This window comes from Pan paniscus, chromosome 11 (genome assembly GCF_029289425.2).
Source record: "Pan paniscus chromosome 11, NHGRI_mPanPan1-v2.0_pri, whole genome shotgun sequence".
NCBI lineage: Eukaryota > Metazoa > Chordata > Mammalia > Primates > Hominidae > Pan > Pan paniscus.
Genome location: NC_073260.2, coordinates 108,870,510 through 108,897,346, shown reverse-complemented (window position 1 = coordinate 108,897,346; position 26,837 = coordinate 108,870,510). Strand labels below are relative to the sequence as shown.

Sequence of the window (26,837 nt, the reverse complement as noted above, 5' to 3'; positions counted from 1 at the left end):
AAATGTGCATGTTATTTATTGAGTGCATATCCTATGCATATCACTGTATTAAGAGCTGAAGGTGTAAAGATGAATGAGCTCCTCTTGTAACTTACATTTTGTTGTCAGAGATACTATATATCTATCTCTAGATATATAGATGCTTACATAGAAGTACAAAATACTGAAATACAATGGGAATATAATAAAGAAAAGGATTAAATCTGGGAGGGGAATTAAATGGAGGCCTCCTAAGGAAATTATCCTTTTTGCTATGCCTTAGAGAATGAGAAGGAATTTCTAAGAGAAGTGAGAGCAGGGCGTTTTATTAGGGGTTGGCACACTACTGCCCATGGGCCAAGTCTGACCTGCAGCCTTTTTCTGTAAAGTTTTATTAGAAGATAGCCATGCCCATTTGTTTACATATTGTTTATGGGTGCTTGTCGAGACAGACCTTATGGTCCACAAAAACTGAAATATTTACTCTGTGGCCCTTTACAGAAAATGTTTACTGACCACTGTTCTAAACAACTGCTTGGATATAGCCACTAAATAAAATGTACTTGTTTATTTTTGAGCAATACTTGCAGTGTTGAGTGGTAGAGCTTAGGGAAAAGTTTGGAGATAATGGTGGAAAGGCATGATGAAGACTAATTATGAAAGTCCTTTTTTGTGCTAAGAAACTTAGACTTATTTTGAAAGCAATGGAAAGCCACTGCAGCTTTTGGGACAGACAGATATGAAATCTAAGTTTAGGAAAATAACTCTGGTGCCATATTGGTAGATAAAGGAAGGGAGTGAAGATAGGAGGCTGGGTGAAGAGATGATGAACACCTGAATCAAGACAACAACTGTAGCAATGGAAAAGAGGGCTCCTGTGTCAGAATAACAGTCCCTCAAAGATGTCCACATCTGCCCTTATCCTCAGAACCTGTGAATATGTTACCTTACATGGAAAATGGGACTTTGCAGATGTGATTTATTTGAGGATCTTGAGATGGGAGTTTGTCCCAGTTTATCTAGTTGAGACTGATGTAATCATAAGAGTCCTTATAACAGGGAGGCAGGAGGGTCACAGTCAGAGGCAGAGATGTGATGACAGAAGCAGAGGTCAGAGTAGGTCACCATGAACCCAGGAATGTGGGTGGCCTCCAGAAGTTAGAAAAGGCAAGACAAGATTTCTTCCCTAGAGTCTCCAGAAGGAATGGAGTCTTGCTAACACTGTGACTTTAGCCCCAGAAAACCCATTTCAGACTTTTGACCTCCACAACTGTAAGATAATACATTTATGTTGTTTTAAATTGCCAATTTGTGGTAATTGGTAATAGCAGTGATTGGAAAGGTACAGGGGACAAACTAAGAATGCATGATTTTAGGTAACTAATTTGCAGTGTGAGGGGAGGGAAGGAGCAATAGAAGAGAACACCAAGGTTTGCAGTATGTGTGAAAGTGGGCAGATGCAGTTGACTGTCAAACTCTGAAGTCTGAAGAGAGACAATGGTAAGTTTTGAACATGTTGACTTTGAGGAGCAGTTTAAGAGGTTCATAGTGCCCTTTGAGGATATGGTCATGCAAAGTTACCTGAACAATGTACATTTACTCTTGACATCCTGCTTTTTGTGAACAGTTCCTTTCTTTATATTCTCTCAAGCAACTGCCGGTAGCTTATCTTGGATCAGCCAGTTTCCCAGGTGTTAGGAAAGTTAAGGAAATTACATAGGAGGAGATTTGTTGGACCTGCTACTTTCTTGATTTTAATATTTTATAGACAGTTATGACTTTTCGCTTAAATGTTTTCTCAGCATTTGATAATATGCTTTAAAATCTAATAAATATGGTATTTGTTATGCTTCTGTTAAAGAGATTAACTTTAATGAAGATTTTATACCTATAATAGTATTTTTGTTTGCTTAAATCTAGGAAGGTAGAAAGTATCTTTATGAACTTAGATTCTCAGTATAAACTGTTAAGATGTTCTTATTTCATGTTATTTAGCTGGTCAGTTATTACATTTGAGCACTACTTTGTGAACAAATGTAATAGACTGTATGAAAATAAAATATATGCACTTTTTCCAGAAGAAAAAGTAGTTTTAAGCTTATTTGGCTTTAGCAAGTTTGAAAATCGTCTCACTTTATTTGTGCTCTTGAATTTCATATCAAGTAGGATGGTGGGATTGCCAAAATCAGTAAATGAAAAGTAGCTATAAGCAGATAGATTAAAACTAGTTTAGACTAAAAAAAGTTATTGCCTTGATTTAGGTGTTTATTATCTTTTCACCCAACCTCCTATCACCACTCTGTTACTTTATTTGCCAATGTTAGTTACCAGAATTATTTTTCTAAAACTTAGATTTGATATCTACATCAAAAGCTACTTATATTAAAAGCTACTGCTTTCAATATGTCTAAATTACTTAATTTAATTTACATTTTTAAAGACTTACACTTTTTTCCTATCTTGTTTTAATTAATGCAATTTATAGTGTTTTACCTTATTGTTTAAAGAACTCCCAATGTAAGATACAACTGTATTTGTAAAGATTTTGTATTAAAATTTATGTTTTTACTTTTGACTTTAATGAAATGTTCTTTTTACCTAAAAATTCTCAGATCCCTATATTTGAGCATGTCTGTTTGTTAAAGCAAGCTTACATACTTTTCTTTAAGATCAGGTCACTAAAATGGCATCAATAAGTAATAAGACTGAAGTTTTCTTTTTCTTTTCTTTTCTTTGTTTCCTTTTATGATTTCAGCTTTTATTTAGATTCCGGGGGTACATGTGTAGTTTGTTACCTGGGTATATTGCCTGATGCTGAGGTTTGGGGCATGATTGATTTTGTCACCCAGGTATTCAGCATAGCACCCAATTGTTAATTTTTCAACTCTTGCCCCCTTCCTGCCCTTTTCCCTCTAGTAGTCCCCAGCGTGTATTGCTGTCGTCTTTATGTCCACAAGTATCCAGTATTTAGCTTCTACTTATAAGTGAGAACATGTGGTATTTGGTTTTCTGTTCCTGTGTTAATTTGCTTAGGATAAGGGCTTCCAGCTGCAGCCATGTTGTAGCATAGGACATGATTTTGTTCTTTTTTATGGCTGCGTAGTAATCCATGGTATGTATGTACCACATTTTCTTTATCCAATCCATCATTGATTGATGAGCACCTGTGTTGATTCCATGTCTTTGCTATTGTGAATAGTGCTGTGATGAACATAAAAGTACATGTGTTTTTTTGGTAAATGATTTATTTTCTTTTGGATATATACCCAGTAATGGGGTTGCTGGATCAAATGGTAGTTCTGAGTTCTTTGAGAAATCTCCACTCCACTTTCCACAGTGGCTGAACTAATTTACATTCCCACCAATAATATATAAACATTTCCTTTTCTCAGCAGCCTCACCAGCATCTTAACATGCTGTTTTTTTGCCGTGCGCGGGGGCTCACGCCTGTAATCCCGGCACTTTGGGAGGCCGAGGCGGGTGGATCATGAGGTCAGGAGATCGAGACCATCCTGGCTAACACGGTGAAACCCCGTCCCTACTAAAAATACAAAAAATTAGCCGGGCGTCGTGGCGGGCGCCTGTAGTCCCAGCTACTCCGGAGGCTGAGGCAGGAGAATGGCGTGAACCAAGGAGGCGGAGACTGCAGTGAGCAGAGATTGCACCACTGAAATCCAGCCTGGGCGACAGAGTGAGACTCCGTCTCAAAAAAAAAAAAAAAAAAAAGTAACATGCTGTTTTTTGACTTTTTAGTAATAGGCTGAAGTTTTAAATTTATGAAAAAAATGTAATTTCAAAATTAGGTTTTTCATTGTAGTTGTGATACATCCCTGGGAATATATAGTTAATTACTATAAATAAGAAAATTATTACCTATTTTTTACTTATATGGTTTAAAATTAATATTTGATATCTCAGTGCTATGACTGAGAAAAAGTGAAAAGTTTATATTTGAATCATAAATCTATAAATATTTACAAGTATTTTCAATGAGGTACATCTACTACCTTTCGGTTTCAGAGCAGTTTAATGGAAAGTAGAGTACTAAGTAGCTATAACTAATCACCATCTTATAAACTACTGTTGAATATGTATTTGAAATCTGTTATTGTTTGTATATTTTGGCATAAAAATGAGAAAGCAGACTTAAAAGAGTTGACTCAAATTTGTTATTTTGTAGTCTATTTTTCTTTCAATTGATTGGTTTACCATTTGTGATTGAGTGTGCTTATTTTCTAAAAGAAGGTAGCAATGTAGACAAGAAGAAAATGTTCCCCAGATTTACTATTTGGCTTACAAACATTGGATTTAGACAAAATAACAAAGAAAAATAGAGTTTAAGAGGTACAATTAAAAAATTTAAATCCAGTTGTATCTACCTATTTTACTCCCTTACTTTAGTATAAGAATAAACGTTTCATGCCAGGTGCAGTGGCTCACACCTGTTATCCCAGCACTTTGGGAGGCTGAGGTGGGCAGATCACTTGAGGCCAGGAGTTCCAGACCAGTCTGGCCAACGTGGCGAAACCCCGTCTCTGCTAAAAATACAAAAGTTACCTGGGTGTGGTGGCGCATGCCTGTAGTCCCAGCTACTCTGGAGGCTGAGGCATGAGAATTGCTTGAGCCTGGGAGGTGGAAGTTGCAGTGAGCCGAGATCGTGCCACTGCACTCCAGCCTGGGTGACAGAGTGAGACTCTGTCCCCATCCCCCCTCCCCCCCAAAAAAGAATAAACATTTCAATTATTCCAGAAATTTTGGATAATTAAAAATAATTCTGGTGATTATCATTTTTATGGATTAATGTTGAAACATTTTCATAGTGTCTTAGGCTTCATTTCCTGGTGAGTTTATCTTTCTTAACTCAGGTTGTGTGTTGCCATTCCTGTGACGCTTGCCTCACACAGAGTTCCATAACTTTTCTCTGAATTCAGGACCTTTGTGCATGCATCTGTCACAGGAAGCATATACCATATTATTTCGCAGTCTATGTTCTCTTAAAACCTATGAGCTCCTCAAGATCTAAGACTGTGTAGTTTCATTATTGTATATGTCTTGAGCATTAGGATATTGACTGGCATATATTAAGTACTTAATAAATATTGATTAAATAAACATTGCCAGTTGGACACGGTGGCTCACACCTGAAATCCCAGCACTTTGGGAGGCTGAGGTGGGCAAATCACTGGAGGTCAGGAGTTCGGGACCAGCCTGGCCAACATGGTGAAACCCCATCTCTACTAAAAAAAAAATACCAAAATTAGCTGGGTGTAGTGGCAGGCACCTGTAATCCCAGCTACTCAGGAGGCTGAGGCAGGGGAATCGCTTGAATCCAGGGGGCGGAGGTTGCAGTGAGCTGAGATTGCACCACTACACTCCAGCCTGGGGGACAAGGCGAGACTTCGTCTCAACAACAACAACAACAACAACAACAACAAATTGCCTGATTAGATCCTTGTAGCCACCCCGCAAAGTAGATAGTCTAGTTGACATTATTATTATTCACTATTTATAGATGAGAAGCCTCAAATATTTGGAGTTTTAGTAATATGCCCAAAGTCGCATTAGTTAATTTTGTAGATCTGGGATTCAGCCTGAGTTTTGTTGGTTTGTTTGTTTTATTCTAATATCTGTTATGTTTGCACAGCGTCAAACCCAAGTTTTATGGTTCTAAAGCCCATTTTCTGTCTAATGTGACACATTTTTTTTCTATCCCCACCACGTCTTTAAACTATTTTCTAAAAAGAAACTATTTTTCTTTTAAACTTTATTTTCTGAAAAGGTAAACTATCTACAGAGTTAAAAAATTAAAACAATATTAGATCAAGAGTTCTTGCTTTATTCTTGTCCCTCCCATTCCTCTACCCTCCTGCCTGCTTATTTTTATTCTTTTCACTTATTTACGCCAAATGTAGCATACTATATACACTGATGTGGAACCTGCTATTTTCAACATATGTTAGCAATACATTGTTCTTGAACACTATGTGGAGAACTACATAGAGAATTTTCTTTTTTTTTCTTTTTTTTTTTTGAGAGGGAGTATCGCTCTGTCACCCAGGCTGGAGTGCAGTGGCGCGATCTTGGCTCACTGCAAGCTCTGCCTCCCAGATTCATGCCATTCTCCTGCCTCAGCCTCCTGAGTAGCTGGGACTACAGGCGCCCGCCACCACACCTGGCTAATTTTTTTGTACTTTTAGTAGAGACGGGGTTTCACCGTGTTAGCCAGGATGGTCTCGATCTCCTAACCTCATGATCCGCCTGCCTCGGCCTCCCAAAGTGCCGGGATTACAGGCGTGAGCCACCACGCCCGGCTGAGAATTTTCTTTTTAGTAGTTGTTTTGAAAAAAGAATAAACTCATGTATTTTACAGCAACATGGATGGAACTGGAGGCCATTATCTTAAGCGAAACAACTCAGAAACAGTCAAATACCACATGATCTGACTTAGAATTGGGAGCTAAATAATGTGTACATATGGACATAGAGTGTAGATTAATAGTCACTGGAGACTCAAAAGGGTGGGAGGCTGGAAATGGGGTTGAGGGATGAGCTATTACTTAATGGGTACAGTGTAAACTATTGGGTGTTGGTTACACTAAAAATCCAGACTTCACCACTATGCAATATATCCAGGTAACAAAACTACACTTTTACACCTTAATTTATTTATTTTTGAGACAGGGTCTTGCTCTGTAACCCAGGCTGGGGTGCAGTGGTGCGATCTTGGCTCACTACAGCCTTGACTTCCCCAGCTCAAGTGATCTGCCCGCCTCTGTCCCCCAAGTAGCCGGCATTACAAACGTGTGACACCATGCCCAGCTGATTTTTGTATTTTTTGTAGAGATGGGGTTTCACCATGTTTCCCAGGCTGGTCTCAATCTCTTGAGCTCAAATGATCTGCTCGCCTTGGCCTCCCGGAGTGTTGGGATTACAGGCATGAGCCACTGTGCTTGGCCTGTAGGCCCTTAAATTTATACACACACACACACACACACACACATACACACACACACACACTCACACGAGTTGTTTTGTAGCCTTTTTACAGCTACATATAATTATTTTGTTGGAATCTCTTGTTTATTCATGCTATGGTTGGTGGACACAGGGAATATAGTTTTTTTTTTTTTTTTTTTTTTTTGAGACGGAGTTTCACTCTTGTTGCTCAGGCTGGAGTGCAATGGCGTGATCTCGGCTCACCGCAACCTCCGCCTCCCAGGTTCAAGTGATTCTCCTCCCTCAGTCTCCCTAGTGGCTGGGATTACAGGCACGCACCACCATGCCTGGCTCATTTTGTATGTTTTAGTAGAGACGGGGTTTCTCCATGTTGGTCAGGCTAGTCTCGAACTCCTGACCTCAGGTGATTTGCCCACCTTGGCCTGGGAATATAGTTTTAAAATGTCTTTTTATGTAGAATTTCAAGTATATGCAAAAGTAAAATAGTAAAATGAACTTCCCACATACCCATCGCCCAGCTTCAATACTTTCCTCACGTCAATGGTGTTTTATCTCTTACCTCCTGGAACTCTCCCAGTTTCAGACCTAAACATTTTTTTTTAAATTTTTTATTTTGAGGGAAGGTCTCACTGTTAATCAGGCTGGAGTGCAGTGGTGCAGTCACAGCCCACTGCAGCTTCTGACTCCCTGGCTCAAACGATCCTCCCTCTTTAGCCTCCTGAGTAGCTGGGACTACAGGCGCCGGCTGCCTCCAGACTATTTTGAAGTAAATCCCAGATATCAAATAACGATAACCATAAATATTTCAGTCAAATAGTATTGTTTGACAATAAGAAGATCACTTTTCTATAGTAAGAAATCTCAGGAATAAAAAGATCTGTTAAATTTCTTAGGCTTATAAAGATACTCATGTAATAATGTTTCTTGTAAGAGAGGAAGAATACTTCCCTTTAGTTTTCAAAAACCAGGCCAGGAGCAGCAGCTCATGCCTGTAATCTCAGTGCTTTGGGAGGCTAAGGTGGGAGGATCACTTGAAGCTAGCAGTTTAAGACCAGCCTGGGCAAGACAGCAAGGCCCTATCTCTACAAAAAATAAAACAATTAGCTGGGTATGGTGGTGTGCACCTGTAGTCCCAGCTACTTGAGAAGCTGAGGTGGGAGGATCACTTGAGCCCAGGAATTCAAGGCTGCCGTGAGCTATGATCACACTACTGCACTTCAGCCTGGGTGACAAAGTGAGACCTTGTCTCTTAAAAAACCCAAACATTTAATTTATTATATTTTATAAAAGAAGTATCTGAATGGATTAGTAGGTAAAAATTTGAAACTTTGAAAATTTAGATTGAGTTGTGTCTACATATCTATTTTTCTTTGATAGAATGGGTTATATTGTACCAGCCTATCTTTCATAACACAGTTAACTCTTCATTCTTCTACTCTTTCTCCTTTCATTTAAACATATTGAGAAAGGGAATAAACTGTCTTTTATTTATTTTTCTTTTTTAAGCCAAAGCAGAAAGAAAGAAGTGCTTGGATGAATGATAATCTGTTACCGACAAAGTATTCTACTCAATTTAAGATTGATGCTAGCATTTCTTAGCTTGATTTAATTACTTGTCTGTCGTCTGGTAGTTACGGATTCGAGACCTTGAAGGAGCTTTGCAAGTAGAGAAGGCCAGTCAAGCAGAAGCTGTTGCTGATTTGGAAATTATCAAGAATGAATTCAAAGAAGTTGAAAGTGCATATGAGCGAGAAAAGCATAATGCACAAGAGAGCTTTGCAAAACTAAATTTGTAAGTATTCTATTGTAAAATTCTCTAAATTAACATAAAGATTTTAAAAGAGCTATATAAAATATGAATGTATACTATGTATTTTAGATATATATAGCTCCCATTAATGTCAGTGGTAGACTGGGGCAAGTGACTTCATAAAACGTAACTATACTTTCCGGTATAGGTAAAAATGGAAATGCTCTTTTGGATATTGAAGTATATTCCAAGTAGCCCAAGAAATTGAGTAATAAACTAGAAAGTAAATACATTAATGTAGTTTGTATTATATGAGTGATGTAACGCAATATCTTTAAGTATCAAGACCAGCTTGGGCAACATAGTGAGACTTTGTCTCTACAAAAAAATAAAAAAATTAGCCAAGTATAGTGGTGTGCACCTGTAGTCCCAGCTACTCGAGAGGCTAAGGTGAGAGGATCACCTGAGCCCGGGAGTTCAAGGCTGAAGTGAGCTATGATCTAAGGCTAAGATCTGGGGCTAAGATTTCTAAGTCACGTAAAATGGTCTATATGAAGATGGATAATATTTGACATTTTCTCAAACTACAGAAATAATAATAATAGCAGTAACACTACTACTAATAGTGGCCAACATGCATTGTGGCTCACTTCATACATAGCATTGCAGTTTCATTTGTCTAACACCGTATGAGGAAGGTATTTAAAAAAATCTCTTTTACAGATGTGGAAATTGAGGCTAAACAAGAGTAAGGACATACAGCTCCTAAGTGGCAGAATTAGAATCTTTCTGACTCCTACTGATTTTAACCTTTTTCAGTTTAAAAGCCTTTCATCTTCAAAATTCTGTGCAATGATTTAAGAAGTTTATAATGCATTAATATGTTTCCAAAAATAAGTCAATAGTAGACATTTTAAACCATTTCCCCCCAGAGGGTGAAATTCATACTACCATTAGTATGTGGCATGATAATACATTGGCATATTAGAATTATATTTTAATCTTAGTTTCTATTTATGGCAAGTAGATAATGGTTTTCCATTTATAGCCACAATATAAAGATCCCTTTTAAAATGCTTTATTGGCTGGGCACGGTGGCTTACACCTGTAATCCCAGCACTTTGGGAGGCTGACGCGGGTAGATCACCTGAGATCAGGAGTTCGAGACCAGCCTGGCTAACATGGTGAAACCCTGTCTCTACTAAAAATAAAAAAATTAGCCAGGTGTGGTGGCGGACACCTGTAATCCCACCTACCTGGGAGGCTGAGGCAGAAGAATCACCTGAACCCGGGAGGCAGAGGTTGCAGTGAGCTGAGATCGCGCCATTGCACTCCAGCCTGGGCAACAGAGGGAGACTGCATCTCAAAAAAAAAAGAAAAGCTTCATTTATTATAAGAAGTGAGTTAACTTAAGTGAAAGTGTTATTTAAATAGCGGTAATTTTTGTGAGTGTGACAAAAATCATGAAGATTGCACCTGAAAGACTGAAAACATTAAAAACTCTTAAACTGTTTGTTTCTTTAATTAATAATGCCTATAATATTTTAAACCAATAATTCTTAACTGAATTTCCTTGCTTCCTCTAGTATGACTTAAATGACATTCTGTGAATGTTATTCTAAGGACTTATTTATCCTTTATGTTCTTTGAACCATTGCTTGAATGCATACATTTAATACATTTGAATGTATTCAAATATTATTCAAATATGTATTCAAATATTATTCTGCATATAAATCTATTTGAAAGGCTTTTATGTAGAATATAGTGCAGATTTCTTTACTTTTGCTTTAAGGTAATGATTAGGACCTACAAGTAAAACTGTAAGAAGTCAGAATGAGCTCCCAATAATTAAAGCTTTCTAGCAATGAAATAATAGACATCTTTCAGGGAACTAGTGAGTTCCCTGTCTTGGGAAATTCATAACACAGAGTGGATGATTCTGTGTCATGGATGTTGAAGAAGAGAGTCTCATAAAGATTGGACTGGAGGAATTTTAACCTACTTGCTAACACTTAAGCTCTGAGTCTAACCTATATACTTTCCTAATTGGACCCCAAAGCAGTTTTTTTCCTTAAGTTTTGTTTTGCTGTTATTTGTATTTTGGTACTTGAAAATTTTTACTCAAATTTAGTATTCCAGTAAGCACCAACTGACAATTCTAAACATTAGTTACATATTCCAACTAGGCACTAGCTAACTAACACTCCTAATGCTTTAACATAATGTCCCTTATATCTTCTTCATCTGTATATAACTGTCATAATAATACAAGTTAAATAATAATAAATAAATAATGACAAGTAATAACTAAACCCAATAATCATTGAAAATTTCTGTGACTTTCCTTTTCCCATCCCATCTTCCTTTTCCGTGTATGTGAAATGAAAGCCACTTCCATCCCTACTATCTGTAGTATAAGAAGGAATGATGTGACTTGAGGGATCTACCTGTACTTCCATTTTCCATTTTCTGCCTGTACTTCTGACCATACTTCAGAATCATCTTTAAAAAACCTTTTTTAAAGATGATTCTGAATTTCTTAAATATTTTTTAAAGAAGATTCTGAATTTCTGAAAAAAATTCTGTTGTTTCAAAGTAGTTCTAAGTTTTGGTTAATGTATTCCAAATAGAGAATTGATAGATTTTAGGTCTTTAAGGTAAATAATACCTTTAACTTACAACTTTGAGAATGTGGAGTTTTGGAGCAGTATATTGTTTTACCTGTTGTGAACTGATGTAGCAGTTTATCATGCTTGAACCTGCCATTGGTTAAGGTTGTTAAGCTTCTGTTTCTTGCCAGGCAGACCTCGGCAGGATCTCACTAAAGGCAGGAGAAAAAAAGCTGTGTGTATATTGCAGAGTTATAGTTTTGGTCCATAGTTTCATAACAGTAGACATTCCTACATGAAATTATTTTAGATGGAATGTATATATTCCATAATTCTATAATCAAAATTTCTTAGAATAAATTTTTTTCCATCTAAAACTTGCAGTATGAAACCAAAGCTTTTCAATAATCTTTTGTTTTTTTTTAAAATATTTTTTATTTTTAATTATGGGTAAATAATAGTTGTACATATTTATGGGGTATGTGTGATATTTTTATACAAGCATACAATGTGTGATGATCAAATCAGGGTAATTGGGCTATCCATTAACTCAGGCATTTATCATTTATTTATGTTAGGAACATTCCAATTCCACTTTTTTAGTTATTTTGAAATATGTGATAGATTATTGTTAACTATAGTTGCCCTGTTGTGCCACCAAACACTAGATCCTGTTCCTTCCATCTAACTGTATTTTTGTACCCATTAACCATCTGAATTTTCAAATATAGTAAAGTCTTCGTTAGCTGTGATAACTGATTGCTGGGCAATAGTAGGGAGAAAGAGATCATAGTAATCCTTAGGTATAGTTGAAACATAAATTTAATTTGAAACATCATTAGTCAAATATATCATGCTGAATGGACTGCATCTAAATTTATTTCTTAGACTCAATATTTAGGAATTTATTTTTCTAAATATATCACCCAAAAGGATAAACATATCAATGGTATTGTAACTTAGTAGCATTATTTTTGTTTACATTATATGTAAAACATAGTCCAAAGATGGCTATTTGTTAAAATAGCCTGTTATTGTCAAATTCTTAGCTGGAGTCTTAAAAAAAAAAAAAAAAAAAAATGGGACTCCAGTAGGAAAGAAGGGATCCTAGCTACAAACTTACTTCTCCTCTCTTCCCTTTCTTGCCTAAATCCTCCACCTTTTAAGTCCTGGCCCTTTCCCATCAGAATTCAGAGACAAGGCATCTCCTTAACCTGCCCTACTCTTGCTCCACTTACTCCTTCTTGGTTGGGAGTTTAGCAGCATGGTAGGAGCCAGCTTTTTTGTCCGCCAGAATGCTCAACAGCAAGGTGTGTTCCCCCATTTCAGTGGACACAGTTTGGCCTTTATTTATAAAATAGTACCAAAAAAAAAAAGCTGTGTGTATATTGTGTGTGTAATGAGAGATGCACTTAATTATCTATTTTTTGAGTAACAGCAATTTTTAACTAAAATCTTGATTTTACCAAATTAATACATGTACACAGTCTAATGAATAAAATGGTACTGTTAGGCTCATGAAAAACAGCAGTTTCATGCCCCATTGCTCTCCACTATCAGTTTCTACTCCTTTGATGCATCTACTTTCAAATCTTATTGCTGGTTCTTCTGATATTTGATTTCATATTTCTAAATAACAGGCATAGTATGCCATTTTTTCAGTTTCTACCTTTAAATATCTATTGGCTTCTGCTTATATATCTCTATTATATGCTTCTCCCACACCACAGACACTTACTCCTTCCCTCTTCCCATCTTTTCCATAGAGTTATATTTTGGGGTTCAGCATACTTTATTTTTTCTACAGTTTAATTTTTGTTAACCCATCTTTTTTTATAGCACATTTTATTGTGTTCTTTGTTATTTATTGTCTGTCTTATGTAACAAGAAACTTTATTTTGTTTATTGCTGTCTGTCAGTGCCTAGAAAGGTACATAAGAGCTGCTAAATAAAGATTTATGGAATTGGGCTGGATGTGGTGGCTTATACCTGTAATCCCAGCACTTTGGGAGGCTGTGGTGGGAGGATTGCTGGAGGCCAAGGTCGGGGAGGATTGCTTTTGGTGGTGCATGTTTGTAGCCCCAGCTACTTGGGAGGCTGAGGTATGAGGATTGCTTATGCTGAGTAGTTCGAGGCTGCAGTGAGCTATGATCATGCCACTGTACTTCAGTGTGGGCGACCAAGTGAGACGCTGTCTAAAAACCAAAACAAAACAGAAAATATTTGCAGAATCAACAGATGAGAATAGTTAATAATTGCCTCATTTTAAACTGTATTAGTTCATGTGATTAACCAATCACTTATTAAATTATTTGTAAACACTAACAGAACCGAAAGTCTCTCATGTTCCTACACCTCAGAGACGCTATCATTTTAAATTTCTTCTAAGAGATGTTCCTCCTGGACTCTTCTGTCTACTTTTTCCAGTCTGGAAAAGTTTTTTTTTTAAATTTATTTTTATCTTTATTTTTTGGCCTTAAGTTCTAGGATACATGTATACAACGTGCAGGTTTGTTACATAGGTATACATGTGCCACGTTGATTTGCTGCATCCATCAACTCGCTTACATTAGGTCTTCACATTAGGTCTTTCTCCTAATGCTATCCCTCCCCCAGCCCCCCACCCCCTGCCAGGCCCCAGTGTGTGATGTTCCCTGCCCCTGCCCTGTGTACATGTGTTGTCATTGTTCAATTCCCACTTATGAGTGACAACATGCAGTGTTTGGTTTTCTGTCCTTGTGATAGTTTGCTCAGAATGATGGTTTCCAGCTTCATCCATGTTGCTGCAAAGGACATGAGCTCATCCTTTTTTATGGCTGTATAGTATTCCATAGTGTATATGTGCCACATTTTCTTAACCCAGTCTATCATTGATGGACATTTGAGTTGGTTCCAAGTCTTTGTGAATAGTGCCACAATAAACATACATGTGCATGTGTCTTTATAGCAGCATGATTTATAATCCTTTGGGTATATACCCAGTAATGGGATCGCCGCGTCAAGTGGTATTTCTAGTTCTAGATCCTTGAGGAATTGCCACACTGTCTTCCACAATGGTTGAACTAATTTACACTCCCACCAACAGTGTCAAAGCATTCCTATTTCTCCACATCCTCTCCAGCACCTGTTGTTTCCTGACTTTTTAATGATCGCCATTCTAACTGGTGTGAGATGGTATCTCATTGTGGTTTTGATTTGCATTTCTATGATGACCAGTGATGATGAGCGTTTTTTCATATGTCTGTTGGCTGCATAAATATCTTCTTTTGAGTAGTGTCTGTTCATATCCTTTGCCCACTTTTTGATGGGGTTGTTTGTTTTTTTCTTGTAAATTTGTTTAAGTTCTTTGTAGATTCTGGATATTAGCCCTTTGTCAGATGGATAAATTGCAAAAATTTTCTCCCATTCTGTAAGTTGCCTGTTTGATGATACTTTCTTTTGCTGTGCAGGAGCTCTTTAGTTTAATTCAATCCCATTTTGTCTATTTTGACTTTTGTTGCCATTGCTTTTGGTGTTTTAGTCATGAAGTCTTTGCTCATGCCTATGTCCTGAATGGTTTTGCATAGGTTTTCTTCTAGGGTTTTTATGGTTTTAGGTCTTACATTTAAGTCTTTAATCCATCTTGAGTTAATTTTTGTATAAGGTGTAAGGAAGGGATCCAGTTTCAGCTTTCTGCATATGGCTAGCCAATTTCTGAACACCATTTATTAAATAGGGAATCCTTTCCCCATTTCTTGTTTTTGTCAGGTTTGTTGAAGATCAGATGGTTGTAGATGTGTGGTGTTATTTCTGAGGCCTCTGTTCTGTTCCATTGGTCTATATATCTGTTTTGGTACCAGTACCATGCTGTTTTGGTTATTGTAGCCTTGTAGTATAGTTTAAAGTCAGATAGCATGATGCCTCCAGCTTGCTTTGTTCTTTTTGCTTAGGATTGTCTTGGCAATGTGGGCTCTTTTTTGGTTCCATATGAACTTTAAAGTAGTTTTTTCCAGTTCTGTGAAGAAAGTCATTGGTAGCTTGATGGGGATGGCATTGAATCTATAAATTACCTTGGGGAGTATAGCCATTTTCATGATATTGATTCTTCGTATCCATGACCATGTGATATTCTTCCATTTGTTTGTGTCCTCTTTTATTTCCTTGAGCAGTGGTTTCTAGTTCTCCTTGAAGAGGTCCTTCACATCCCTTGTAAGTTGTATTCCTAGGTATTTGATTCTCTTTGTAGCAGTTATGAATGGGAGTTCACTCATGAATTGGCTGTCTGTCTGTTATTGGTGTATAAGAATGCTTGTGATTTTTGCACATTGTTTTTGTATGCTGAGACTTTGCTGAAGTAGCTTATCAGTTTAAGGAGATTTTGGGCTGAGACGATGGGGTTTTCTAAATATACAATCATGTCATCTGCAAACAGGGATAATTTGACTTCCTCTTTTCCTAATTGAATACGCTTTATTTCTTTCTCTTGCGTGATTGCCCTGGCCAGAAGTTCCAACACTATGTTGAATTAAGTGAGAGAGGGTCTCCTTGTCTTGTGCTGGTTTTCAAAGGGAATGCTTCCAGTTTTTGCCCATTCAGTATGATATCGGCTGTGGGTTTGTCATAAATAGCTCTTATTATTTTGAGATACGTTCCATCAATACCTAGTTCATTGAGAGTTTTTAGCATGAAGGGCTGTTGAATTCTGTCAAAGGCCTTTTATGCATCTATTGAGATAATCATGTGATTTTTGTTGTTGGTTCTGTTTATGTATGGATTACATTTATTGATTTGCATATATTGAACCAGCTTTGCATCCCAGGGATGAAGCCAACTTGATCGTGGTGGATAAGCTTTTTGATGTGCTGCTGGATTCAGTTTGCCAGTATTTTATTGAGGATTTTCGCATCGATGTTCGTCAGTGATATTGGTCTAAAATTCTCTTTTTTTGTTGTGTCTCTGCCAGGCTTTGGCATCTGCATGATGCTGGCCTCATAAAATGAGTTAAGGAGGATTCCCTCTTTTTCTATTGATTGAAATAGTTTCAGAAGGAATGGTACCAGCTCCTCTTTGTACCTCTGGTAGTATTTGGCTGTGAATCCGTGCAGTGCTGGGCTTTTTTTTGGTTGATAGGCTACTAATTTTTGCCTCAATTTCAGAACCTATTATTGGTCTATTCAGAGATTCAGCTTCTTCCTGGTTTAGTCTTGGGAGGGTGTATGTGTCCAGGAATTTATCCATTTCTTCTAGATTTTCTAGTTTATTTGCATAGAGGTGTTTATAGGTGTTTATAGTATTCTCTGATAGTAGTTTGTATTTCTGTGGGATCGGTGGTGAGATCCCCTTTATCGTTTTTTATTGTGTCTATTTGATTCTTCTCTCTTTTCTTCTTTATTAGTATTGCTAGCAGTCTTATCTATTTTGTTGATCTTTTCAAAAAACGAGTTCCTGGCTTCATTGACTTTTTGAAGGGTTTTTTGTGTCTCTATCTCCTTCAGTTCTGCTCTGATCTTATCTATTTCTTGCCTTCTGCTAGCTTTTGAATTTGATTGCTCTTGCTTCTGTAATTCTTTAATTGTGATGTTAGGGTGTCGATTTTAGATCTTTCTTGCTTTCTCTTGTGGGCATTTAGTACTATAAATTTCCCTCTACACACTTCCTTAACTATGTCCCAGAGATTCTGGTATGTTGTGTCTTTGTTCTCATCGGTTTCGAATAACATCTTTATTTCTGCCTTCATTTTGTTATTTACTGAGTAGTCATTCAGGAGCAGGTTGTTCAGTTTCCATGTAGTTGAGTGGTTTTGAGTGAGTTTCTTAATCCTGAGTTCTAATTTGATTGCACTGTAGTCTGTGAGACAGTTTGTTGTGATTTCTCTTCTTTTACATTTGCTGAGGAGTGTTTTATTTCCAATTATGTGGTCAATTTTAGAATAAGTGCAATGTGGTGTTGAGAAGAATGTATATTGTGTTGATTTGGGCTGCAGAGTTCTGTAGATGTCTGTTAGGTCTGCTTGGTGCAGAGCTGAGTTCAAGTCCTGGATATCCTTGTTAACCTTCTGTCTCGTTGATCTGTCTAATATTGACAGTGGGGTTTTAAAGTCTCCCATTATTATTGTATGGGAGTCTAAGTCTCTTTGTAGGTCTCTAAGGACTTGCTTTATGAATCTGGGTGCTCCTGTATTGGGCGAATATATATTTAGGACAGTTAGTTTTTCTTGTTGAATTGATCCCTTTACCATTATGTAATGGCCTTCTTTGTCTCTTTTGATCTTTGTTGGTTTAAAGTCTGTTTTATCAGAGACTAGGATTGCAACTCCTGTTTTTTTTTTTTTTTTTGCTTTCCATTTGCTTGGTAGATCTTCCTCCATCCCTTTATTTTGAGCCTCTGTGTGTCTCTGCACGTGAGATGGGTCTCCTGAATACAGCACACCGATGGGTCTTGACTCTTTATGCAATTTGCCAGTCTGTGTCTTTTACTTGGGACATTTAGCCCATTTACATTTAAGGTTAATACTGTTATGTGTGAATCTGATCCTGTCATTATGATGTTAGCTGGTTATTTTGCCTGTTAATTGATGCAGTTTCTTCCTAGCCTTGATAGTCTTTATAATTTGGTATGTTTTTGCAGTGGCTGGTACCAGTTGTTCCTTTCCATGTTTAGTGCTTCCTTCAGGAGCTCTTGTAAGGCAGGCCTGGTGGTGACAAAATCTCTCAGCATTTGTTTGTCTGAAAAGGATTTTATTTCTCCTTCACTTATGAAGTTTAGTTTGGCTGGATATGAAATTCTGGGTTGAAAATTCTTTTCTTTAAGAATGTTGAATATTGGCCCCCACTCTCTTCTGGCTTGTAGGGTTTCTGCCAAGAGATCCACTGTTAGTCTCATGGGCTTCCCTTGTTGGTGAACTGAACTTTCTCTCTGGCTGCCCTTAACATTTTTTCCTTCATTTCAATCTTGGTGAATCTGACAATCGTGCATCTTGGGGTTGTTCTTTTCGAGGAGTATCTTTGTGGTGTTCTCTGTATTTCCTGAATTTGAATGTTGTCATGTCTTGCTAGGTTGGAGAAGTTCTCCTGGATAATATCCTGAAGAGTGTTTTCTAACTTGGTTCCATTCTCCCCGTCACTTTCAGGTACACCAATCAAATGCAGGTTTGGTCTTTTCACATAGTCCCAGACTTCTTGGAGGCCTTGTTCATTTCTTTTTACTCTTTTTTTCTCTAATCATGTCTTCTCACTTCATTTCATTCATTTGATCTTCAGTCACTGATATCCTTTCTTCCACTTGATCGAATTGGCTATTGAAGCTTGTGCATGCATCACGAAATTCTCGTGCTGTGTTTTTCAGCTGCATCAGGTCATTTAAGTTCTTCTCTACACTGCTTATTCTATTTAGCCATTCGCCTGACCTTTTTGCAAGGTTTTTAGCTTCCTTGTGATGGGTTAGAACATGCTCCTTTAGCTCAGAGAAGTTTGTTATTACCGACCTTCTGAACCCTACTTCTGTCAACTCGTGAAACTCATTCTCCATCCGGTTTTGTTCTGTTGCTGGTGAGGAGCTGTGATCCTTAGTTGGAAATGCAGAAATCATCCATCTTCTGCTTTGATCTCTGTGGGAGCTGCAGACTGGAGCTGTTCCTATTTGGCCATCTTGGAAGCGCTCGAGCTGGACAAGTTGTTTTTTAGGTTCCCTGTACACAGTCACCCAAGGACTACCCTTTAACATCATCCTTGGAATTCCCTCTAATTCTCTTGTATTTTGGATCTCTTTTTGATAATCTTGTGCCTTATTCTTTATTTGATTTTCTCCATTGGAAAGTAGCTATTTGAGAAATTATTTATCAGAGGAAAATTTAAAACTTGCATTCTGAAAGTTTTTGATCTTTATCCTTTTTCATAGTTCAGCTGGCCGTTCATTCAGTTTTAGTGTTTGAGAAGTCTGAAGTCAGTTGAATCCTGATCTTTTGTATGTAGTCCACGTTTTCCTCTGGAAACTTAACACAGAGTGGCCATCAAGTCTGGAATCTTTAGGTGATTATATATGAAATGGTTTACTTATGTTACATTATTATACATGATAAAATAATAATACGTGTGTTTCCATACTTGATGGGCACTCTGTAGAATCATTTTTTGTTCCCAGTGTTCTGAAATTTCATGATGATGGGCCTCACATGGATCGTTTTTCTTTCATTTTGCTAGGTTCTTGTCCAGCTCTTTCAATTTTAGAGACTGGAGTAATTAATTTCTGGGAAATTCTCATTGCTTTGTTTATTCTTTGCACCTTATTCATCTTTCTCTGGACTCCTTTATATGTTGGGACTCCTGGATTGATTTTCTTATCTTTTTCTACTTAGACTCATTTTTATAGTTTAGTTCTACTTTGAGAGATTTACATAAATGTAGCATCCAATCCTTTTATACGTGTTTATTTTAAATTCAAGCTACTCTGCCTTGGAATATTCCTAATCTAAAGGAGAATATACAAAAAAAGTTAACACTAGAATTGTCTGTGTTCCACCCCAGAGAAAATAATGTTGATTGCTCAGAGTAAGGTCATGTGCTACTCAAAAATTACCTCTTTATTTGATTATAGTAGTAATTTAGACTGCATTATACTGAGCCACCCTGTCTCCTGCAATATAATTTAATCAGGGGAAACAGGTCTACTACATTTTTAGGAAGATCTCAGATTTAAAACAGTGACAACATTTAAATTTGAATTAAAATTATTCCTTTCGTAGATTATCTATAGAAAATTTTAAATGAAAATACTTCGAAGCTACCTTTCATTATATGTTCATACAGAATGTAAACACAGTTTAATACTAACCTGAACAATATACATATATATTTTTTCTCCCATATATATGTGGTGTATATTTATATACCTATATGTGTGTGTGTATATATATATATACCCCATCTCATATATATACACACACACACGCAAATGGCTGTGTGTGTGTTTATGTATATATATATGTGTGTGTGTGTCTTATATATATATATATATAAGAGATGGGGTCTCATTCTGTTACCTAGACTGGAGTGCAGTGGCACAATCATAGCTCACTGCAACCTTGAACTCCTGGGCTCAAGCAATCCTCCTGCCTCAGCCTCCTGAGTATCTGGGACTACAGACACACACCACTGTGCTCGGCTGATATTTAAATTATTTTGTGGAGATGGAGTCTTGTTTTGTTGCCCAGGCTGGTTTTAAACTCCTGACTTCAAATGATCTTCCTGCTGTGGACTGCCAAAGTGCTGGGATTACAGGTGTGAGCTGCTGCACCTGGCCTATCTGAGCAAAATTTAAATAGGAAGGCGAATCCTTTGAAAAGAAATTCGTATGTCTTCAAAGTGAATGTGAATTATTTTTGATTATTTTTCCTTTTGGATTTTCTATGCCACCACACTGGTTCTACTTGCATGGACATTCAGATGTGAGACATTTGTTCCATTTCTAATGTTGTATTTTAATTTTAAAGTTGTTTGGTACTACTGTTTTCTCAGTCTTGAGATAGTCTCTGAGCTAATTGAACTACGGTAGGTGGGTTTTGCTCGTCAAAAATGATGGTGAATCCAAATCAACAGTAACCAAATCTATTTTGCTTATAGCCTTGGGCATACTACAAATACCTACTATCAAAGGGAAAGTAATATTGCTTTGAAGTTTTTCATTTAAGAATATTCAGTACTTTTTGTTTGAAAAAGGAGTTAGCCTTAAAAAGTCTTTTAGCATGAACACATGATATGTAGTACATCTGCCATATGTATTAAAGGTGTGTAATATCAGTTGATGTAAGCATGTTTGAAAAACCTGCTCTGACACTTTAACTTTTCAGATTAGAAAAAGAGTATTTCTCCAAAAATAAGAAACTAAATGAAGACATCGAGGAACAGAAGAAAGTAATTATAGACCTTTCAAAGAGACTCCAGTATAATGAAAAAAGTTGCAGTGAATTACAGGAAGAACTAGTAATGGTAAGGATAAAAAAGAAAACCCTATGGCAATCACTTTATTAGGTCATATTGGATGTATAGCAGGGTTTTTCCTCACCACATTCCATGAGATAATAGTATGAAAGTTATTTTAGTGACATTGATAACAAAATTTCCAAAACTGGAAATGCTGATTACATCAAAGATACACATAATGAAACCTCTCTGACTTGGAATAATTGGGGGAAACTAACTGAACTAGTAAAAACTGAATTATAGGATTTTCAAAAATGTATTCAAATGTTTTTTTTTTATCGTGCATAAAACAGTATTACTTAGATTAAGGGTGATTAGGGTTTGTAATTAATACATCTGATGATTTCAAAGACTTCCTTTTGTAATTGTTTTGTACCTGATCACTCTCTCTCCATTCCCCAGTAATCTAGCTTTTACACCATCACCAAGTTTATCTTTGTAAAATATTGATCTGTTTTTGTTAACCTCTCTTTATTTAAAACTCATCAGCATCTCGATGTCTCCCTGTTGTTTTCAGAATAATGGCCAGCTTCTTGTTGTATAATCTCAGGACCTTTTCCTTTTGTCTTCATATTAACTTTTCTACCCTCTTATTTTGCCTTTGCCCTCTATCTGTCTTGCTTTAGCCATATTAGAGTGCTCCTTGTTTTCTAACACATCTTTTCTTTTCTTTTTAAAGATGAGGTTTTACTCTGTTGCCCAGGCTAGAGTGCAGTGGTGCAACCCTAGCTCACTGAAATCTGCAACTCCTGGGCTCAAGCAATCCTCTTGCCTCAGCCCCCCGAGTAGCTGAGACTGCAGATGTGCCACCTTGCTTGGCTACTTTAAATATTTTTTTACAGAGATGAGGTCTTGCTATGTTGGCCAGGCTGGCACCAAACAAGTGGCCTCAAGTGGTCCTCCTGTCTTGGCCTCCCAAAGTGCTGGGATTAAGGCATGAAGCACTGCATTGACCTAAACCCATCTTTTCATATATTCTTATTTTTATTCAGGTTATTCATTTCTTTTACCTGCAATGACTAAAATGCTCCTTTTCTTTTCCATTAACAGATTTCTTTACATCCTGTGATGCCCAGCTCTGATATCTTGCAATCTGTGAAGCTTTCTGTGATTCTATCTTCTCCACTCTCATCCACCTTAAGTTAAAATTCTGTGCCTCCTCAACAGTATTTCTTTAGTACTTAGTTCAGCATCTTTATCATAATACTCACCGAAATTTGATGTGTATTATGTCTCCCAAGAGGATATGAATGCATTGAGGTTAACTTACTTCATTTTACATACCTAGATTCCACTATAGTACTTGGCTCAATAAACATTTGTTTGATGGATTTATTTGGTTGATGCAGAATCCTCTTCTCAGCAGTTTGCTGGGGACCCCACCATGGAGGGTGTAAAGTTTATGGTAATACTGTATTACTTCTTTGTTTTGTTCTATACATACATACTTTCCTCAGAGGCTTGACTACTTCACTTTCAGTTATATTCCAAAAGTTTTAGTGATTTAGTTATTGAGGACAATGGATATTATTTTCCTCAAAAAAGGTGGACCCTGGGTTATACTAGGAATTGGTCACCAAATCAGTGCTGCCCATATCGAAAGCTAATAATAGGATATAGTTAAAACTCTTCAGTGTTTTTTCAGATGATCCAATATTATATACATTTTCCATTTATCTAAAGATGTTTGCTGTGTTCTGATTCAGGGAACTGATATCATTGCTTGTTCTAGAAATCAGTTTGCAGTTTGGTATTTTGAATGTGATGTTTTAGAAAGTTAAGAGCCCTCTGTGTAGTCTACTGTAGCATCTGTTCACTGTAATGTTATCTTAAATTTCATGGGCTGTTTTAACTCTTACCTCCTAGTTCAGGAGGTTGAATCAGTAGTGGAGAAAAATATATCAGGGTCGTTGAGCTGAGTACTGCATTTGGTTCACTTGCTTATTAGATATTGTACTCAGTAGTTTGGAAAATAAGCCAGGGTTATAACTAAAAATGCAAGAGTTAAGACGTAATCACCAATATAGGTTGCATGAATTTTCCTAATTCTGGTTTTCTAGCACTTTAGTGAGTAGATACAAAATAAAATGAGACTGGTTTAACTCACCACAGAGCATATTCATATTTAGTGATTAAAAAATTTTACTTGGTACCAACAGATTTTTTTTTCTAAAACTTTTACAGAGTGATATATGGCCTAAAATAATGCAAGTGGCAGCTCACCAGCAACCTTTGTTTTCCTGTTGGGACCGTCTGCACTCGTTGTATTCATTGTATTAACCCATTAAACACTACTGTTTTGATAATGATGCTGAAAATTGTAGGCTAATTGTTTCTTCAAAGCTTGATGGATTGCTAAAAGCAGTGGCAGATCTGTAAATAATCTAATAGTTCCTTGCCGAATGGGATGTTCGAAAAACTTACTTAGGTTGCCAGATTAAGTGATGTACAGTTTATGTGGCTCAGACTGTTAATATGTTCCTCTTAATTTTTTCATCTCTCTTAAACTCATAGCTTTGCGTCTTATTTTCTTCCATCTTCCTCTTCTTTCTTCTTCCCTGTTAGCTTTCTTTTAACTTTTTCTGTTTTATGCTTATTAGAGCTGCTGTTCTCTATTTCTTTACCTGACCATAATATGAAATTTAAGACCTGTTTAATGAAAATGTCTTTAAATAGTAAGTACAATGTTTTTCTTTTTAGAAATTACTATTCTGTCACTTTTCCTAAATATATTCTTTTCTTGTACATATTCCTTTATTGACTTTTCTCAGTAGATTAGTGGCCTTTGGGGGAAAGAAGGCTTGAAAAATTTCTCTTGAAAGATGTTTCTCCCAAATTAAAATTTTAAGCCATAAGAAATGAAGTTTTTCTAGTTCTGCATTCACAGTCTGGCTGTTATTTGTGCTTTCAATTCATAATTGTTGTTGACTGAAGAGAGAATGACTTATGAGGAAGATTTTCCCTTTTGCTTTTGGAAACGAAATTGTTTTAATGACATGCCATGATTTTACGTACCCTAGTGTGTCTTTTCCACAGTTATATTTCTTTTGAGCATAATAGTTTCAGTATTTTACAGACTATGGATGGGAAGCATAAATTACTAACAGGTAATTTTTCTTCCCTTTTGAGGTACCAGATTATTTTCTAGTTTAGGTCATGTTCATGGTCATTATTTAAATCTTGGTCTTTATTTTCTCTGTTACATTGGAAAAGAAAGTTAAAGTCACTATCCTCTATAGGTTTACTCGTGAGATCAAGGTGTTATTAATAAGATACAAAGACTTGAGCAAATTTTGAGACTTACAAATAACTTTGTATGTGTTAGTACAGCATAGCCTTATGCTGTATCCTGGGCTAGATACAGCAGCAGAGCTGTTAGAGGCTTTAGAGATCGTCTAGCCCAGGATACAGAAAGTCTTAATAAACCAGTTGGAAAGTGATAGCTCCCCTGTTTTGAGAGAGATATTATATAAATATAAAACATAATTTTGGAAAAGTCTAAACTGAGTATGTTGTCTTTTGGGGGTATTTAATAAATATAAACCAGCTAAATTTAATTGTACTTTATTTATTTTTAATTGACACAAAATAATTGTATTAATTCATGTTTATAGGGTACACTGTGATGTTTTGATATATACAACATAAAGTGATCAGATCTGGGTAATTACTATCTCAAACATTTATCATTTCTTTTTATTCTAATTATACTTTTATATTAATGAAATTACTTCTATTCAATGTATAGATTTAAAAGATATAACTAATAAATTAATGGTATATAATTATTATTTTCAATGTCATTGAATTAGTAGGTTTTCAACATAGGACATCCAAGGACTTAACAAATTTATTTTCATGTTTACATGAAGATGTGAACACAGAGTATGAAACTTGACAGAATTTGACTATAAAAAGTTTTGATTGGAAATTGAGCTTTTAGTTTCAAAATCTATGAATTTAATAATGATTTAATCAACTACTAAATAAAACTGAATTTCTAGTTTAAGGTGCTTACTGATCATGCTTATTAAAGTCCATCTGAGGCTCAACAGATCCAGCTGGGTCTTTTAGACATTACTGTGAGTTTTTATATCTGCTTCTCTTGAAGCAGGGGAGCTTTCATTTTCAAATTGGTATTATTAGAACTTGCTCTGTGCTTTCTTCAATGAAATTTTCTTAAGTCCGTCATTTCTTGAGATTTGTTTTCCTGCCACTCAGTAATATTTAGTTACAGCTCTAGGAGAGACTTTATATTGAAAAGGGAATTCTAGTTCTCATGAGGTTTTGCTCAAAGAATGTTTTATTCTCTAAAGAACTTGTGATTGAAAATGGTCAAGTGTATATTTTTTCCCCAATACTTTTGGGGGTTTAACTGATTATATAATAATAATGATTGCTAGCATTAAATATGATTTTGGAAAGTGCTTTGATGGTTATGCTTTGTGGTGAAGGTAATATTTCTTGATAATATTTTTACTTCCAATGAACTATTAGGTTTGCTTTAGAAGAACATGTTTCTGATTTTGTAGGAGGTTTTCAAAACTAATGGGCTAATAAATATTCTATTCTGATTTTTTACTAAAAAAAGATTGATTCTTGTTTTTCACCAAGAATAGGAGTAGTATTTATACATGGGCATTGTTTTTGCTAATATAAATATCACTTTCCGTTTCTCTTAGTGGCCCTTAAATTTTAGTTCTAGTAAATAATATTCATCGCGTAAGTGTCTTTGTGTATTTAAATATTCCTTTTAGGAGGCTGACTTCCTAAATTTATGGTATAGGCATAAAGCTTTTGCATTAAGCCTTTTGAAATTTATTTCTATGCAAATTAGTAAATTTTGAAAATCCAAATCTCATTTTTCACCTGGGAAAAATAAAATGGTATTGTGTATGTATGTGTGTGAGAGAGACAGAGAGCAAGAGATTGCGAGAGAGATGTTTATATGTTAAGGCCCATGTTCAGATTGAAAGGTAGCATCTACTGAAAAATAAACTGATTGTCAAAGCTAAGTAAAGAAGGGTAACATTTCATTATGTGAGATAAGCAAGTGGGGTCATGGAATACTGACATCCATGGAAGTGGCATAGGTAAACAAGGTGGTAGGGAACTAAGAGACTAGCTATCATTAATATGATTAGGGAAAAGCTGCTGATGGTGATGATAACAAAAGCTACTCAGACCTCCTTAAGCCCATACAAATGCATTGTGCATATAATGGTAACTAGGTACAAGATATGATGAAAAGGTGAGCTGTGAGGGTAAAAGTATGTAATGAAGACTATAGGCTTTGATGCTTCCTCGTTTTTACTTAGAATTTCTTCATAATTGCTTAACATATATTTAAATAAAAAACTTAAAAGTTTTACTTGAGTTCAAAAATGTTCAGAAATTATAAGAACTATATATTAGTTGCAAAAGTTCAACCTATGTTTAAAATGCTTATTTCATTAAAAAAACCCATTGACTAAAGGCTTTTTTAAAACCTGTTTGTTTTTTCTATTATTTTTAACCTTATTAAAATTGGCCTTCATTGTTTTTATTGTTATTTATGACTTGAATCAACTTTTTCCATAGCAG

The 26,837-nt window shown here is 36.1% G+C and overlaps 1 protein-coding gene across 10 annotated transcripts in view; it reads left to right on the top strand.

The window, feature by feature from the left end:
- The window catches only part of CCDC171 (coiled-coil domain containing 171), a 446,519-nt gene that overhangs the window by 129,129 nt on the left and 290,553 nt on the right, over positions 1–26,837 (top strand). For all 10 annotated transcript variants that reach the window (XM_055092101.2, XM_055092103.2, XM_024930188.4 and 7 more), the window contains 2 exons: positions 8,568–8,728; positions 21,122–21,260. In XM_055092101.2, the coding sequence (XP_054948076.1) occupies positions 8,568–8,728; positions 21,122–21,260 (300 nt within the window). The remainder of the gene's footprint in view (positions 1–8,567; positions 8,729–21,121; positions 21,261–26,837) is intronic.